Source organism: Betta splendens, chromosome 10, assembly GCF_900634795.4.
Source record: "Betta splendens chromosome 10, fBetSpl5.4, whole genome shotgun sequence".
In the NCBI taxonomy this organism is placed as follows: domain Eukaryota; kingdom Metazoa; phylum Chordata; class Actinopteri; order Anabantiformes; family Osphronemidae; genus Betta; species Betta splendens.
In genome coordinates this window covers 13,364,189-13,380,957 of record NC_040890.2, presented here as the reverse complement: position 1 = coordinate 13,380,957, position 16,769 = coordinate 13,364,189, and the positions used below count along the sequence as shown (strand labels likewise).

General features: G+C 40.7%; 2 protein-coding genes across 9 annotated transcripts; both read left to right on the top strand.

The window, feature by feature from the left end:
• Positions 1 to 230: 230 nt before the first annotated feature.
• On the top strand, positions 231 to 3,243 carry ran (RAN, member RAS oncogene family). The gene is made up of 7 exons (XM_029165071.3): positions 231 to 333; positions 1,188 to 1,245; positions 1,404 to 1,488; positions 1,856 to 1,981; positions 2,068 to 2,255; positions 2,336 to 2,506; positions 2,874 to 3,243. The coding sequence occupies exons 2-7, from the start codon at positions 1,213 to 1,215 to the stop codon at positions 2,916 to 2,918; spliced, it is 648 nt and encodes a 215-aa protein (XP_029020904.1). The 5' UTR covers positions 231 to 333; positions 1,188 to 1,212; the 3' UTR covers positions 2,919 to 3,243.
• A 1,321-nt stretch (positions 3,244 to 4,564) lies between these two features.
• On the top strand, positions 4,565 to 16,677 carry stx3b (syntaxin 3b). 8 transcript variants are annotated; one of them, XM_055512352.1, is made up of 12 exons: positions 4,567 to 4,977; positions 9,149 to 9,223; positions 9,336 to 9,435; positions 9,672 to 9,746; positions 9,836 to 9,906; positions 10,012 to 10,120; positions 10,213 to 10,286; positions 10,967 to 11,101; positions 11,793 to 11,903; positions 12,131 to 12,241; positions 15,845 to 15,936; positions 16,031 to 16,677. In XM_055512352.1, exons 1-11 carry the CDS (start codon positions 4,948 to 4,950, stop codon positions 15,920 to 15,922), a joined length of 969 nt encoding a protein of 322 aa, XP_055368327.1. In that variant the 5' UTR covers positions 4,567 to 4,947; the 3' UTR covers positions 15,923 to 15,936; positions 16,031 to 16,677. The 8 variants fall into 8 exon arrangements, 5 of the variants coding, with proteins under 5 accessions (XP_029020472.1, XP_055368328.1, XP_055368327.1 ...); XM_029164639.3 differs by lacking the exon at positions 11,793 to 11,903 and having other exon boundaries at positions 4,566 to 4,977; XM_055512353.1 differs by lacking the exons at positions 15,845 to 15,936; positions 16,031 to 16,677 and adding an exon at positions 13,135 to 15,521 and having other exon boundaries at positions 4,566 to 4,977.
• The last annotated feature ends 92 nt before the right edge of the window (positions 16,678 to 16,769 follow it).

Sequence of the window (16,769 nt, the reverse complement as noted above, 5' to 3'; positions counted from 1 at the left end):
CAGACCATTCAGTGGTTGCATTAAAACACACTTTAAAGTTTGTTAATTGACTGGCCAGTAATAGTAATAGTAACTGTTTTAATTTGTCACAAGGTGCGGTATCACAACATACAGTGTGATATAAATGTTTTAGGGTCTTGCGTGCGTGTTATAGTGGTATGATTAATATTTCTGCTAAATCTTGGCGTACGATTCTGCGTTACGTGCTTTAAACCTAAACACGCTTTTGCCGCTGCGGTGATCACGTGACAGGGGCGGAAACTGACTCATAGTCCACGCTGAATCTCCCGCGAACGCAGCCATTTACTCTTTCCTCTCTTCGTAGTGATACCGGTGAGTCTCAAAATTATTTTCGCATTACGGACCATTTCAGTTTCAAGTTTGTGTTTGCGGAGAAAGTGGTTTTAAAGCAATAATAATCCTGAACGTATGTTCTGGTGCCATGTGGCGTTTTAAATTTAAACCACGTGAGGGATTCCTAGCTAGACTAGGCCTTTGGTTTCTTGCTAGCTCCCAGCTAATTTAGCCGTTGCTCGGTGAAAAGAATGGCTTCCATGCTGCGTTAGCTGCTACGCTAGCAGGCACAGCGCTGCATCCTATCGTTGCTTTGTTGCTGAACCTCGCTTGTGCTTGTGTCTGCTGTTACTGAAAAATCCACCTTATTAAATAAAAGGCACATCGTCGTGCCAGTTTAGTTTTATTGGCGGCATCAGCTAGAATATGGAGCTCATTAGCTCGATGATCTTCAGTTTGATTGTTCCAGTCGAACTAGAAAAAAGTGCGGTGGCGCGTCGTATGGCGCACTCAAACTACCCATAGTAGGTAGCTAGATAGCAAGTGTTGGTGAAACGATTCTTAATAGTGAGCTTGGCGTGTTTAACGTATTTGTGTAAACGTCGCATTCAGTCAATAACTTACAGGTTATTTTAGGCCAGATGTTACAAATTTTGGCAACAGTTTTACCCGCTAGCGCGCCGGGACGTTAGCTTGTCTGGAATTGGCCGCTATCATTAAGTAACAGGCCAACAGTTAGTGACGTTATATTAACGGTAACGTGTGGCGGTAAGGCCCAAATACACGATCTCTAAATTTAACATGAAACGAGCTGCTTGCTAGCGCCACTAGCCTAATGGCTCGCTTAGCTCTACGGAAAACGTGCTAACCATCCCGCCTTGTCTTTGATTCAGAAAAATCGCAACCACGGCGGACTCAATGGCACAGTGTGTACCGGTGGCGGTGTTTAAGGTAAGTGTCCGCCAAATGCTATCACTTTGGCACATCTTCTGTCTTGTGGTAGATACATATGAAGTAACTTTGGATATTTACACTAGTTGTGCTAACTGCTACTTATCTGATCCAGTACTAACCAGTCTACGTTTCAACTCTCGTTTGTTTTGTAATAGCTGGTGTTAGTAGGAGATGGAGGCACCGGTAAAACGACTTTTGTGAAACGGCACATCACAGGAGAGTTTGAGAAGAAATATGTTGGTGAGTATTTATTTAAATTGTGTTTGTGGCATACATTTTAGCAGTCAAATAAAAAAAAATACATAAATGTACTTGGGTGCAGGATTCCTCTGCAAGCAATTCAGATGAACCTGCTGCAAAGCACTAAGACAACATTTAAACTGTTGGTAACTGGGTCCAATGCATATATGTGTATATGCTAGCTGATATTTTAGCAGTTTCACTCACTCTGCTCTATACAAAAATTAACAAATGGGACAGAACCACAACCTTTAATGCATATTATAACCATTATTTTACTGTATATGCCAATTAATAGACGGGTTCTTGTGGGGAGGGATTATCTTGCCTAAGGCATTTTTTGAGCTCTCCTCTTACATAATTCTAGCTACTCTGGGAGTAGAGGTGCATCCATTGATGTTCCACACAAATAGAGGAGCCATCAAGTACAATGTGTGGGACACAGCTGGTCAGGAGAAGTTTGGAGGTCTGAGAGATGGCTACTACATTCAAGGTACTTTACTCAATTTCAGATTCCTGACTCTTCATTTCTCTATACCTTTTCAGCCTCCGTGTGTTAAATCTCTGTTTTATCCACAGCTCAGTGTGCTATCATCATGTTTGATGTCACTTCACGAGTCACTTATAAGAACGTACCCAACTGGCATCGTGATCTGGTCCGTGTCTGTGAGAACATTCCCATTGTCCTCTGTGGCAACAAGGTGGACATCAAAGACAGGAAAGTCAAAGCAAAGAGCATTGTGTTTCACCGCAAGAAGAACCTGCAGGTAATATTTTCACTCTTTTTGCAAATATGTGCCGTTTTAAAGAATGAATTTTATTGAGTTTTGCGCTGTTCTGCCCACAGTACTATGACATTTCCGCCAAGAGTAACTACAACTTTGAGAAGCCTTTCCTGTGGTTAGCAAGGAAGTTGATTGGTGATCCCAACCTGGAATTTGTGGCAATGCCTGCTCTCGCTCCCCCAGAGGTCCTAATGGACCCAAGCCTTGCTGCTAAGTATGAGGAAGAACTTCAAGTGAGTATGAATAGAATTTTATCGTCATGTAAAAGTACAACAAAACAGTAGGTGCACCCAGCAGCACTTCACAATAAAAGAAACTAGTATTATATACAACAATGGGTAGAAATGATAAAAAAATACCCACATCTCTTTAGCAGTTTGGAAGAAATACAATATTATATTATTAATAAAAATATACATCTAATAATGAAGCTTGGCTATATAAAAGCACAAAAAATGAAATCCTACAGTAATATTGCCCTTAAGGTATTAAAGATTCCATTGTGTCACCGACTTTACAAACACAGTCTCTAGCTAGTTTGGGTGGCTCGTGTCTAAAGCAATCAATTTCTTTGAATAAAAGTATCTTTTCTGTTTTTAGGTTGCATCAAATACAGCACTCCCAGATGAAGAAGATGACCTCTAACCTGCTCCCTGATTCACCCCTTTCCCACCCCCTGCTGTGGACAGAAGTTGTTGGAGTTTTGCCCCTTTACTGTAATATCCCTTTTCAGAATTTTTTATTTTTGATTTTGTTTTTGTTTTAAATAAGAAAACTTGGTGGAAAAAGTTGTGGTTCTAATTTCACTGTATAAGACACCTCCACCCTAGTGTTGTCGTTGGCATGCCAACGTGCTACTCCTCATCTTCGAGCACCCTCCACTGCACTTACCCAGCTCTCATTATGCTGTTGTATGGTGTACTGGAAGCACTAAGGGGAATAAACTTTGAATAAAAACATTCTCAATTAACTTTTGTTTCTCTTTTAATGGTATTGTTCCACAATTTGAGGGCTCAATAGATGAAGTTTAAATTTGAAAACATGCATTCTACATTTCTGCTTTCACAACTGCCATGAAAAAAATCCTTGTGCAGTATTGTTAAAAAAAAGTATGGATCGTGTTTTAAACACTTCTAATAAAGCCTATATATTTGACATGCAACAGATCAAATGTATTCACTAGTCTGTTCTTACACTACCCCAATAGGGCTACATGTTTTGCAGTTGTGTGAAATGGTGCCTAAAGTATTTTATTTGAACCTGTAGAGCTGGCTTGTTTGAAATACCTTTTAATGGTGTGGTCTTGGCCAGCAAAGTGCTTTGGAAAATAATGCGCTACAAGAAATTGGCAGTATGTTATCCTAAAAAAACAGGCACGTGCGCTGCTGTACCTGAAGTGTTACAGTATAGCTACAGTGTTTTAGATTTAAAAGTTCAACAGACGAAAATAGCCACAATGTTATCTCCACTACAGACGTTTATGATGTCCACAAGGTGTCAGTCGTGTTCCTTCAATCTGATCACAGTAGCCGTTCCCTTCAGGATTGCGTAATAGTACTATAATGGCGTGTGAGTTCTACTGGTACACACCCAGTGGTTCCCAAACACCAGGGTTGCTATGCATCTGTCATAACTGCTTGCAATCCCCCCCCCCTCCCCCCACACACACACACTCAGTGTTTTAAACCAATGTAGCCCAAGATACTCATGGCCATCAAGTTGGTATCAGGATGCACAATCCTCTTAAATCTCACTCAGCTGATTTCATGATTGATCTGGAAACCCAAGATGATGCTGATTAAAAGAGCCAGGCTCTGTATTCTGAGTGTTGACTGTGTAGAAAACACAGGAAACACTTTGGTTTAATGTTTTATTAAGTGTATTTGTGATTATTTCTGAATCAGTTGTAGGTTTGATAATATGGTAGAAGAGGTAAAAAATATCAAATTTATTTATACTTTTATTATACTAATTCCACACCGTCAGCTTTTACAGGCCAATATTTCCCAGAGGTCAGAGCCTTCACACTGTGTGAGTGAGTAGTTAGATTTTAATCTGTCACGTAGGTGATCATGTTTTGACATTACAAATTTAACGATTTATGAAAGAGTATGATTAGAAAGTAATGTCACATCATAGCAATACATCTTAATTTTATTTCAAATTTATATTAAATGTTAGCAGGCTTAGAAAAGCGTCATAGAAAAAATTATTCCTAAAAGACTAAATGCATCAATAATGCAGGTGGCCCGGGGCGTGGCCTCGTGCTACAGGGCTGGGGTTTCGTGTGCGCATGCGCGAGCGAGAAAAGTGCGTTTTAGAATGATTACTGGTGGCCAACGGAGAGACAGATTATACGGCTCTACACAACTGTTGTTTTAATCCCCTGGGCGAGGAGATTTAGCAAAGAAAAAACACTGGCCTCAAACGCAGCAGCCATATTGTATGGAAAAACGGCAGAAAGGCTCATCTTTGCAGGAAACCGCGTCCCCTCACACACCTTTGTCAAGACTTTTGTGGAGTTTAATTTCCTCCTGACTGGCGGCGGGCGTGTGTGGGGCAGCTAGCTCGCCAGCTGGCTGAGGGATCCTCAGACTGGAGCTACTTTCAGGCAGTTTACATCGTACTGTGTCTATCTCGTTGCTTCGTACGTGTCGAATTAACCACCTGAAAGATGAAGGACCGATTGGAGCAACTCAGGGCGGTACGTGCTGTTGAAGAAATTAGTGTTTTTTGGACTGTGGTGTTTGTTTCTGCATTTCACCCGCCTCTAAAAACGCTATTATGTAAAGAAACAAATAACCAGCTTTTGGTATGAAGCCTTTAGAATAAACACTCTATACTTTAGATAATATCTGTTTGAAATCAACAGGCGCCATGTGATGACATAATTCACATGATGTATAACAACACTTTAGGATGATAAATGATCTAAAATGGGGGATCAAGTCAAATGAAGGTAGTGTGAGTGTTTTAAAGTTAAACTACGTTACACACACTGTCCAATACTCCAATAGCAGTATATTAAAGGAAGTTATGTCATTGCTCATTTTAATAGGTTGTAGTCCTGTTGTTGTGAAAATTATATAACTTATGATTCATATCAACTATTACAGGTGAAACTAATTGAACCTGGGAAGCAGTCATCACGTCATCCAAATCAGATCACTATGTACATGTACGGCACTAATTGTCAGTAGTGCAAGCTTTTATTTGTCTATTTACCGTGTAGAACTTAGAACAACTACAGTAAATATGGAAAATGCACTCGCTGGCAGTCGGCAGACAGCCTTGATCCCATTTAACCCCGGTCTGGATGTGTTGGTATAGCTACCTGAAACTCCTGGACAAATATTTGCTCTTTCAAACTGTTGACCTGCAGAGTGCCCTCGGCATCTGCATCGCACACCGCTGTTCTTTAAGTGAAGGAAGAACAGCTGGTGAAACGGTGTATTGATCTGATGGGAAGTTGACGGTGCATGTGGCATCCTGTAAAGCTCTCATACGGTCGGATTCTAAGACGTCCCAGCTCATTTCTTTATCTTTACTATTTGGTTTCTTTGTCATTTTACCCTTTTCACCCTCACCCACCGTCCACGTTTTCCTCCTCAAGCTTTCTCTCTAATGTTTAACCTGCCGGCTGTATACTGGGTCGTATATTGGCACCTGTGAATGTGTGCAGGCATATGTTGAGTGGTCTCATGCTGACAGTGTGATCCTGTCACCTGACACATTGTGGATCTGGAGAGAGAAGTGGGAGGAACCAGGATATGAGCTTAATGTGAAGAATTTGTGGGGGAAGCCTGCAGTATTACTGCATCAGCTGCTGAAAACAGCTTGAGACCAGTAACACAACACGTTCTTTAGGTTTGCCGTTTTATTTCCTACTTTCAGTCCAAACCAAACCCCTTTCAGTTCTCTTCGTAGACTGCGCTGAGGGGAAACTGGCTTTCGGGAATATGCTGTTGCCCTGCTTCCCCACCCAGCTCAGATATCAGCACAATGAATGGGTAAAATTGTAACAGCGTTAACATGGCTCCTTCTGTGGCACATGGAGTTTTTAAATCCCTTGTCAGATTTCAGCTCTGCATTAACACAACTCCTGATGGAGTATTTTCGCCTCTGACAGCATGCCGCAGTAAATCTGACCTCCAGATCCCTGTCCTGCTGTTGTGATAGCTAGTTGCTCATTTTCTAATGGGAAAACCCAGTCATAGCACAGCACCTCTGTTATGTTATTACTCATTAGCCTGACAGATATTTTTATGTTTGTGTTTAAATGATTTCTAAAAAGTGGAAAATGACTATCTCAGCTGGCTTAATAATTTTCAGAGCAGCTGGGAGTTATGTGCACAGGCCGAGCTGAATGAGTTGAATTGTTAAGGTGGGTAATGAACTCTTATTTATGATCCTCAGAGACAAAGTCTGATGGTTTATCACTAGTTTCCTCAAGAAGACATGGTCACAGGAATCATAAATTAGCAAGCGAGAGGGGCAATCAGCAGTGACTGTGATTCTATCTGTGGCCCTTGTTTGTACACAATCTTTTAATTTTAGTGAAAAAGCCAAAAGAATGAGCGTAGTCTTGTTGTATTTGTATTTGCTTTTAGTTTCCATTACTTCATTTTCTGTAACTTTATAGTTAAAACAGCCCTCCTTCATGAATGTGTGAATGGCTTCAGAGCTCTCTCTGTTGTCTCACTGTGGCTGCTGGATTGTAAAACATCTGTCTAGTCACTGCCTTGTTGAGGGGAATTATGCAACATGACATATGGTGATTTGTTTGCAGAATTAGTGTTTTGAATATAAGGAAAAAGCCGGCGTCTGACCTGATATTTCCATCATTCCCATTCATGGCCCATTTGTAATTTTCTAATCTCGATGTCCTGTCTAAATGTTGTGTGTTTAAGGTTTGGATGATTACACAATCTTCATGTAACTAAGCATGACAGTGGATCATTTTTGATGATTTGGAGATAAAAAAAAAAAAAAAAAAAGAAATTCCAATTTTTCGTTGCGCTGTTTAATCTGTCAGGAATCAGCAGCTGCACATAGTGGCATTAAATCTAGATTGTTTGTTTGTTTGTTTTCTTTTAACCTAAAGATTTGCTTTTAAAATAGGATGATGCAACACCGTCTTATTTAACCGTCGGCATTAATTAGTATTTCAGGAACTGCTATAAAACAGTGGCTAATTTAATCTAGTTTCAGAAGTGCACAGTGTTTGTGGTGTAATAGCATTTATAAGACTCATCGGGTCCTTTCCTCCCACCTCTGCTGAAGGACGCTGGTAGGAAATGAGTGTGCTCTTATCTCTGCTGCTGCAGAAATGCTGTGTGATGGAGTTTAGTGTGGGTCAGAGTTGTGCATTGGACGTTTAACCCGCTGAGCAGCATGCGAGTGTCCAGGGAGCTCGGCGATAGCAACTGTTGCTGGCTACAGCCTGAGCCTAATAGTCCAGGCTGCATTTGCAAGTCAAATGTTAGATGACGGGAAGAAGGTTAAAGTTGAAAACCCACTATTTGAACAGAAAGAAGCAACTACTGTTGCAGAAATGAGAGGCAGCTGGTGATCTGGTTAAGGAAACATGTGCTTCTAGTTTTGTATCTAAATTTCATCTTTCAGAGCATGTGTGTGTTTAGACTCAGTATTACTACTATGTGCTCAATGTGATAGCTTCGAACAGCAAGTCAGCTTAATTCATTGGCTGTACAGTGAAAACAAGTTGCCTCTAAATGCAGAACTAATTAAGAGGCGGAACAAGCAACAAGCTCACGCTTCCTTCTGACTCACCCCTTGTCCACAATACAAAGTCACAGCATGATGGCATTGATGTCTGTTTGATCTGTACCTCATCTGTACTTTCTTTACGTCACGTTGAGCTCGAGTTCCTGTAGCCCAGCCCTTCACCTTCACTGTGTACATATCCACCAGCAGTGCTGAGCTCCGTTTGCTGGCCGTGCTTGTGACGTATTTATGACTTTACTGGGTGAAGCTTTCTGTTAGATTTATTGTGTTGCTGACAGATTGGGGTCAGACGAATATTTGTGGCTGTTGTGTTGTTTCTGTTGCAGGCCCAAGAAATGAACTTAGCAAAGAAGCAAATGAACGGATGAGTGCTAAAAATGTGTGATGCCAGTCTTCATTCCTCTTCTAAAAACTGGCACATTAAAGCTCACCAAGTCACACACACGGGTGTCCGTAAACATAAGCTGTGTAGAAATGGGTTGTGGTTTTATTTCTCACGGCCGCTCAGTAACTTCCTGGTGTTTCTGCTGGTTGCTTGGCATCATCAAAAAGATGTCAGTATTAGAAATAGGCTAAACTTCTCAAACATATAAGAACTATCTGGTGTCAAAATGCTTCTTTTAGAGAAAGTCCTGCTTTTACCCCGGCTTAAGCAGCATTCTGTTAGAGAAACTGCATGTCCTTCACTATTAAAGCTTGGATCAAAAGACCCAAAGACAATTAAAGCATATCCTGTCCCAAATACAAAGGAAGGTTTGTGAATGGGCTGAACGCATGGTGTGACCTCAGGCTAGTTCTTGTCAGGCAGCAACATAAAGTGCATTCATGCTCCATATTCATCCTAGAACATGTTTAGTGCTGATGACAATATAACCTTCAGTAAAGAGTATTTTCCTCTAAGGGCAAAGTAAGTTGGTTCAACAACACAACAATTCAATGAGCTCTGAAGCAGCGCAGATACAAAGGATCGCAGGGTGACTCATGATGCAGGCTCTTTGAGCCGTCTGCTTTTTTTATGCTGGTAAATCCACCAGGGACCTTTTTAAACTTTAGGTGTTACCTTATACAAAGGCAAACCCATCACAGGCTTTAGTCCGGTTTCTGACACTCTATTTGTTTCCGTTTAGACGTGTGATCAAGATGATGACGAGGTGGAGATTGCTATGGATAACGCAGGCTTCATGGATGAGTTCTTCTCTCAGGTGAATGTTCCTGTCACAGAGTTCAAACTGTTCAGCTTCTGCCTGTTTGTTTTAAAGGCCAATGTACTATTTAATGTTGGGAAGTTCACAATGTGCTCTCTGTATGTTTCAGATTGAGGACATCAGGAACAGTATTGATAAAATCGATGAGAATGTGGCTGAAGTCAAAAAGCTTTACTCCGTCATCCTGTCTGCTCCCACATCAGATCAGAGTAAGATACTTCAATGCTGCCTGCTTTTCTTCCCCTGTCAGCATGTTGATATCTTTCCTGAGAATGCGTGTCATCTGCTCACTCAGGGCCATGTTAAGAATGTTAGTCTCATAAAACCCCAGGCCAAGCTGCATTGTTTTTGACATTCTGAGCTACATTTTTTTCACACCAAATCTTTGGTTAAATGAGAAATATGGTATTATTTGATTTCTTTATTGCCGCGTGTTTTTCCCCAGAGACACAGGATGACCTGGAGGCAATCACCAATGACATAAAGAAGATGGCCAACAATGCAAGAAACAAATTAAAGAGTGAGTCTGCCACTCACTTTTACACACGACTTGTCAGTCAGCTGTAAAACGAAATGAACAGGAAACCAATGTCCTGCTTTGTTCTGCAGCGATTGAGAGGAATCTGGAGTCCGAGGAGCAGGAGAGGGTGTCAGCTGACATGCGGATACGGAAATCACAGGTACACATGTAAACATGTTGCATTTATATACTCGACTTTCCTCCTTCCCTATGTTTAAGTCTAACTAGATGCAAATTGTGTTACTTTTCTTTTGTTGTCTCTTAGCACGCAGTTCTGTCTAGGAAGTTTGTGGAGGTAATGACAAAATATAATGAAGCCCAGGTTGACTTCAGGGAGAGGAGTAAAGGACGCATTCAGAGACAGCTAGAGATCAGTGAGTGACACTGACACACAGTACGACCATAGTCTGATGATTCTTTATACGTTGTTCTCTTTGATTAACAGCTTTTTCTGTTTTCTTTCCAGCTGGAAGAGCGACAACAGATGAAGAACTGGAGGAGATGTTAGAGAGCGGCAATGCAGCTGTGTTCACTGCAGGGGTAAGTGTGTTGCATTTACACCACAACAACGTTAACATTATTGGCCCAACACTGTTTAAAAAATATGTTGTCAGTTATGTCTGTGGACACTGGCACATTGGAGCTAAGACATCAGCTTGTGGCTTAGGTGTCTGTGCTGTTTTGCTGTTGGTGGTTCCTGTTCCTGTTAGCTGGTCAGTGCTGACTTCAACACAAAACCCCTCGTTAAGCTGGTTAACGATTAGCTGTGCTCGTGATTTGGCTTGTTAGAATCCCAAGACTTTGATAAAAACAAAGTGATTCACAGTTTGGACGGTCACTGAGTGTTCAGTGACAGGCTGCAGAAAGACACACGATGCAGATTGTTGTCAAAGATCATGTTTCTTCTTCTTTTATCAGTATAATGACATTTTCAGTGAGTTATACCTACAGTAGATTGAATTGCTGTAATTTTCCTTTTATGGTAAATCACCTCTATAGAAACTAAAAATTCAGTGAGACCTTTCATTACATTTACATACTTTCTTCGTATTTCAAACGTGACCGCTTCATTTCCTTTTCTTGTCACCTCCTTATGTGAAGCCTCAGTCACGCTAATCAGACAGTAGACGTGAAACCGAGACTAAGATGTGATGATAAAGCCTTTATGTATTTCTAAATGTGCATGTCTGTGTGGTGACAGAAAATATTAATATTTACAGATTGTGGACTCTGGGATCTCAAAACAAGCCCTGAGTGAGATTGAATCCAGACACAAAGACATCGTTCGTCTCGAGAGCAGCATCAAGGAGTTGCATGATATGTTTGTAGACATTGCCATGCTTGTGGAAAGCCAGGTACGCTCCTCGACATCCACCTGCCCATCGCTTCATGGCCTCACTAGTCCGTCTTCCGTTTCATTCATTTATTCACTGCATATTCAGCCCTGTTCCATCAGTTTGTGCCTGAACTCATTTCTCCTCTTTGTTTCTCTCCGCTGTGACCTGACTGTCGATCTCATTCTGTCCGTGTTTGCTCTTTTTCAGCTCCATGCACCTCATATGCATCTCTTTGCTTTCTCCTGCCACTTCCACCTCCACCTCTTCACCCCAGCATTAATAGAACCAACATGCATTTAGTGAGATGAATGAATCAGCCTTTATTACAGGCATCACAGCAAACTTCATGCTACAATAAGCACAACACATATCACTGATTAGTCAGTCATTAGTATAACTTCATGTTTCTTGCTGCTTGCACCCTGCTTTCTGAGGGAAACCCTTGTTTGAGGTAAGGGCTCTCTCCTGTTAGCGTGTGAATATCCAGGAGACGCAATTTATTTCTTTTGCAATTTTTTGTTTGCAGCGGCATTTATCTTCTGGTGTTAAATTTACAGTCTCTTTGAATTTAAATCACAACTCGTGCATTTGTTATTTAAGCTGTCTTTAGACTTCATGTTTAGGGGCTTTTGACAAGATCATCACTATAAACCTTTTCAAACAGCTCAACCTGTTCCTGCAGCTTTCTAACTGATTGTGTGTTTTTCAGGGTAACATAATAGAAAACATAGAGCAGAACGTATCCCAGGCTGTGGACCACATAACGGAGGCTAGAGAACAGACCAAAAAAGCTGTAAGGTACCAGACTAAAGCGCGCAAGGTAATGTACTTCAGCCAACTGCTACGAGTGTCTGTTACCGCTTCCTTTTTCCATCTCCTTTTCATTTTTTTTTTTTTTTGTTAAACTGTTGAACACTTGCAACCACAGTGTACACACTGATCACTCTCACACGCCCTGTTGACACAGTTTTCCATTTTGATTCTGTCTCTTGCTGCTTTTTCTTCTCTTACTGCTTTTCTGCACATCTGACACTGGCCCCACGTTAGGGGGGGATGATAGACAGGATTGAGAGCAATATGGACCAATCGGTGGGCTTTGTGGAGCGGGCCGTGTCCGACACAAAGAAAGCCGCCAAGTTTCAGCAGGAGGCTCGTCGTGTGAGTGACTCTGGTCAAATACAGCAGCCTGGTTTCCCAGAAGCAATAGAAATGCTTTCACTGAGCAACGTCTAGTCGTACAAAGTCATTTACACACCCTGAAACTGGTAGAACAGGCAGGAATGTTAATTAACACTGATAATAAAACTGATCTTTTATAAACAATATGGACATCAGTGGAAAAAGTCAAATTCAGTTTGACTTTTACAGCCATACAAAATATTTAATGGTTAATTTTATAATTAAGTGATTTAAGGATTTGTAGAATGAATTACTTCAACACAAGTTTTTTGGGAAACCAGCCTGACAGCTGATAAGAAGAGATACCCCCCAACAACCCTGGTGTTTAGCTTGTTTAGCGATGATGAGCCGCCCCCATCCTACCTGCTGTGCTCCTGAGCCTCCACCCTGTGTCTTGTGGCTCCCTGTGCTTTCAACACCACTGTGATCTGCCCCGACACGGAGAACTACAACACAGCCTGCCTCTTCCCATCTACACACATTTACTCTCTCGACACTTACTATTTTCTCACTGCGCTTACTCCTCAGCTTTCAGCTCATCACTGTTGACTTTTGATCTTAGCTCTGTTTGAAAATGTTGTTTGGCAGCTGGCTGTTAAAATTTGTGTGTGAAACTAAAATGACTGAAGTCAGCATTATGTTAGAGACAGATATTATTTATCAGACTGAACGCGGAGTGTGAGTGGGTACCAAGTTAAAAGTAAAAACCATATTATTTGACCTGTCAGTTTCTACGATACTGAACATTATCCCTTATGTAATTACCACAGAGGCCTAATAGCAGTGGATGCTATTGCTTACGTTGTGTTTATTCTTCACAGAATGGACCTGGTATTAGAATGGTATTATATAAACTGTGTTGTTCCCAACAGAAAACCGTGATAATAGTGGTGGTTGTGCTGGTCTTGCTGGGCTTATTAGCTCTTATAATTGGTTTGTCAGTGGGACTGAAGAAATGAGCTATTTGAGAAAGAGGAGAGCTAAGGGTGAGTAACTGCAGAGCAAACAAGCGCTGCAGCTCCACGTTGGGTGTGGGTTAGAAGCAAGCTTTGGGAGAGTTCGCATGCTGGGTTTGTTAGACTTCGTATGTGTGTATTTTTCTGCTTTCCTCAAGGTTTACATGAGGTGTGTTTCTTTGTATTTGAACTTCTTGGGTGTGGGATTTTCTCCACTTGTGCCTCTGGTGACTGCTGAACAAAGAACGAGGTGCTAGTAGTGTGTTTTACACTGTCACAGCTGGTGTTAGGTCTGTGGTTTCATTCTCGTCATCCACCGATAATGCACCCCATCATTAAAACCATTCTCCCCTTGTCTCTCTCTCTCTCTCTCTCTCTCTCTGTCTCCCTCTCTGTAGAAGATGATCATTATTGCTGCAATCTGTGCTGTGGTTGTTGTCATCATCCTCATCATAATCCTCACTCAGACCCTATAGCTGTACTGTGATGTGCCACCGTCATCTGTTTAGTCATCACCCACTCCATCTCCTGGCAATAAACTGAACCGATCACTCCATGTGGATATATCCCTTCAGCCAAAGATGTCATCAACTTAAAACTGCCCCAGAAATTTCGGCCACGGGGAGAAAACTTTTGTGCGCGTGGACACATTTTTAACTTTTGTTTTTATTGCTTGGACCAATCCCAGTCACCCTTCATGTTCCCCGCTTTGACGGTGTGTGTGGATGCTCCGCCGCAAATGAGGAAATAAGACTGATGCTAACACGGGGAACAATACCGGTTCTATCTCAGCGGAGGCCAAAAAGGGAATTGAAAAGTAACTGATTCTAATGTAACTCCGGCGTCGCTAAACATTTCATTGTTCAGCCTTCAGTTCCAAAGGTTCAGCCTTGAAACATTTAACATTTCAGTTTCAACAAGTTGAACGTGACCTTTTTAACATTATTTCTTGCCTTTATGAGCCTTGACACATTTTTATGATTGAAATGCTAGCTACTGTATGTTCACTGTAACTGGATTATATTTAGATTTGTGGATATTCAGCACTTTTCACATTTCAAAACACAGTATGTAGTATTTGTGTAAGTAAGCACATATGAGCCTGTAAAGAATAGATTTAGAGTTAATACTATTTATGTTATCAGTATCTAATATGTCTCCATTCCTCAGCTTGAAGATGACTGGTGTTTACTCACTTGTGATTCTTCGGTTTTTAGAGCCCAGCTGTACTGAGTTCAATGTGAAGGATCATGCTTATGAAACCAGTTTCAGGGACAGGTTGAGAAATATGCATTCCTCACACAATGTTGTGATAGAAACACTGGTATAATGTTAGTCATTTTGCTCTTTTACACACACAGACATGACTAACTCCATTAGCAATCTGTAAAATGTACTGATGTAAATTGACACTCTAATGTACACCTCTGTTGGCTGTGGACTCAGTGATGTGGAAAGGTTCAATTTGCTGGCATATTTTAGGCCTCATAATATTTCTACTGTAAACAAACACCTCAGTTGCCAGCTTAATATGTCAAGAAGAACAGTGCAATAACCCTGAAGTTAATAAAGGTTATGATGTTTAGTTTTTGGTGTCCCAGCATTAGAGAGATGACTTTAAATTACATTGAAGATGTCTGTGGTGCTTTTCAGTTGTATCGTTATAGCTTTTAATAACGACTAAAATGTAGCTGGTCTTCGTTGAAACACACTGGGGATGAACCTCTTAGTTTACTGCTGAAAAGCTCCACAAGTACTCAATAAATGAACAATGAAGAAGTAAAACTTACACAAATGTAAAATATTTAATTTAAAAACCAAGCTGTATATTACCTTGAAATTATGTTTTTATTCATATGTGATAAAAATAGGTAGTAAAGCACTTTATTCATTCCAAGCTAAAACTTGACAATGTATTATTTAAACGTTGTCAATAATAGCCAGACAAATCATGTTACCATTTAATGCAGGCACTTGTAGTAGTACACTGGTTATGTAGGAGTATTAGTGAGGTAGGATCTGATTCTAGCTCAGGTTGATCACCAGCATTTCAACCTTTATCGAGTCATGTTGGTGCAATATGAGAGCCACCACCACTGAGATAAGTCATTTGTTTTCAGTAATCAAACTAGAGCTTGATTGGCGCATGGGCCCTTCAAAGCGAGAGTGCGTCTGCTCCACAGCTGTTCAGTCTAAAGCTTCTGTCAAAACATCTCCATGAGAGAAGAAAACTGATACAATTGTACACTGTTTACTCAAAGTGCCAATGATTTGAATGAATAATAAATATAATTTGTAATCACTGGGTAACTTATTTATCTTTTGCTCATCGGCTTTGATACCACATGTAAATGACACAAATTAATTGTGTAACAGAAGTGGTAATTTTTTTCAATGTCGGCATGTTATGATGGCGCTTTTTTATGCTGTTATTAGCAGATTGTTCATTTTAAAGCGCTTCGTACAAGATCAGGTAAGTTTAATTTCTCTCACCTAACCTTTGTGACCCTTTGTTTTCCTAATCAATTCCTGATAATAGTCCCATGAGGGTTGTTATTTAGCAATTAACCGGCGCCTAACTTATAAGACCTTTGTCCTGCTTGTCTTTTTCTCATCGAATTAACAGAAGAAAATGATGATTACATTGTGCTGTGCCATAATTGGGATCGTTGGGTTCTCCTATCTCTACAGCTTCTTCTCCTAAAATGTTTTACACAGGTAAAACACCTGCATCACCCATTTACATGCAATGTTCCTCGCTGTCACACTATAGGTTTAATGTGTGCTTTTGTATTATTGTGTTTGTTTCCAGAGGAGAGGACTTCCTCATGCAAAAGAAAATACCTCCAGGTGCTTTCCTATTTCTACCCTGAGCATCTCTCAAATCTGCTTACAAAATCTAATTAGGACCATAAATAATAAACCACCATCAGTCCTGTGCACTTACCTTTCTGTAATTTATTTTAAATTAATTTTCTTACTGTATGGAGTGTTTGAAAACGTGTTTTAAATGTGTAGATTTTGTCTGTCAGACAGTTCACAACCAGATGGTTCAGCGTGACATTTAATCATTTGATCCTTCTGGATGAGTGTAGTTCGCCGCCTCCTGGTGGTGCATAAAAGGGACTGTATCATCTTAGAATGAATAATTGTAAAGGAAATACTATTTTAAACTCATTTTAATGAACATATTTTGTGCTGTATTGCTTGCAAAGGCTACATCTACGCACTGGAATATGCTCTGCGCAAAAACAGCTAATTAGTCATTTCTGACTGTTTATTGTCTTTTTAATACTTTTGTCTGATTTTTGTTGTGTATGACGTGTATGCGCCTGTGCTGCTGCCATGCCTGTAATAACAGCATTTATAAACTGTATAAACGGCTGTCAATCGCTCACTGGCTTCGTGTCAACCCAGTAAAGTCGGTTATGTAATAAAAGATTTCTGTGCGCGTATCAAGTGCTGGTGTGTGGTGGAAGCTCTTGTGCTGGAAGCTCGGATCTGCATGGAGGGACACAATCTGGCATAGTCCAGTACCCTGTACGTTCACA

Bases quoted from the DNA above. Each gene is read 5' to 3' on its own strand.
- ran (XM_029165071.3), top strand. From the start codon at position 1,213: ATGGCACAGTGTGTACCGGTGGCGGTGTTTAAG. The intron at 1,982-2,067 runs GTACTTTACTCA...TTTTATCCACAG, and splicing joins AGATGGCTACTACATTCAAG to CTCAGTGTGCTATCATCATG. The intron at 2,256-2,335 runs GTAATATTTTCA...TTCTGCCCACAG, and splicing joins ACCGCAAGAAGAACCTGCAG to TACTATGACATTTCCGCCAA.
- stx3b (XM_055512353.1), top strand. From the start codon at position 4,948: ATGAAGGACCGATTGGAGCAACTCAGGGCG. The intron at 9,436-9,671 runs GTAAGATACTTC...GTTTTTCCCCAG, and splicing joins TGCTCCCACATCAGATCAGA to AGACACAGGATGACCTGGAG. The intron at 9,747-9,835 runs GTGAGTCTGCCA...TTTGTTCTGCAG, and splicing joins TGCAAGAAACAAATTAAAGA to CGATTGAGAGGAATCTGGAG.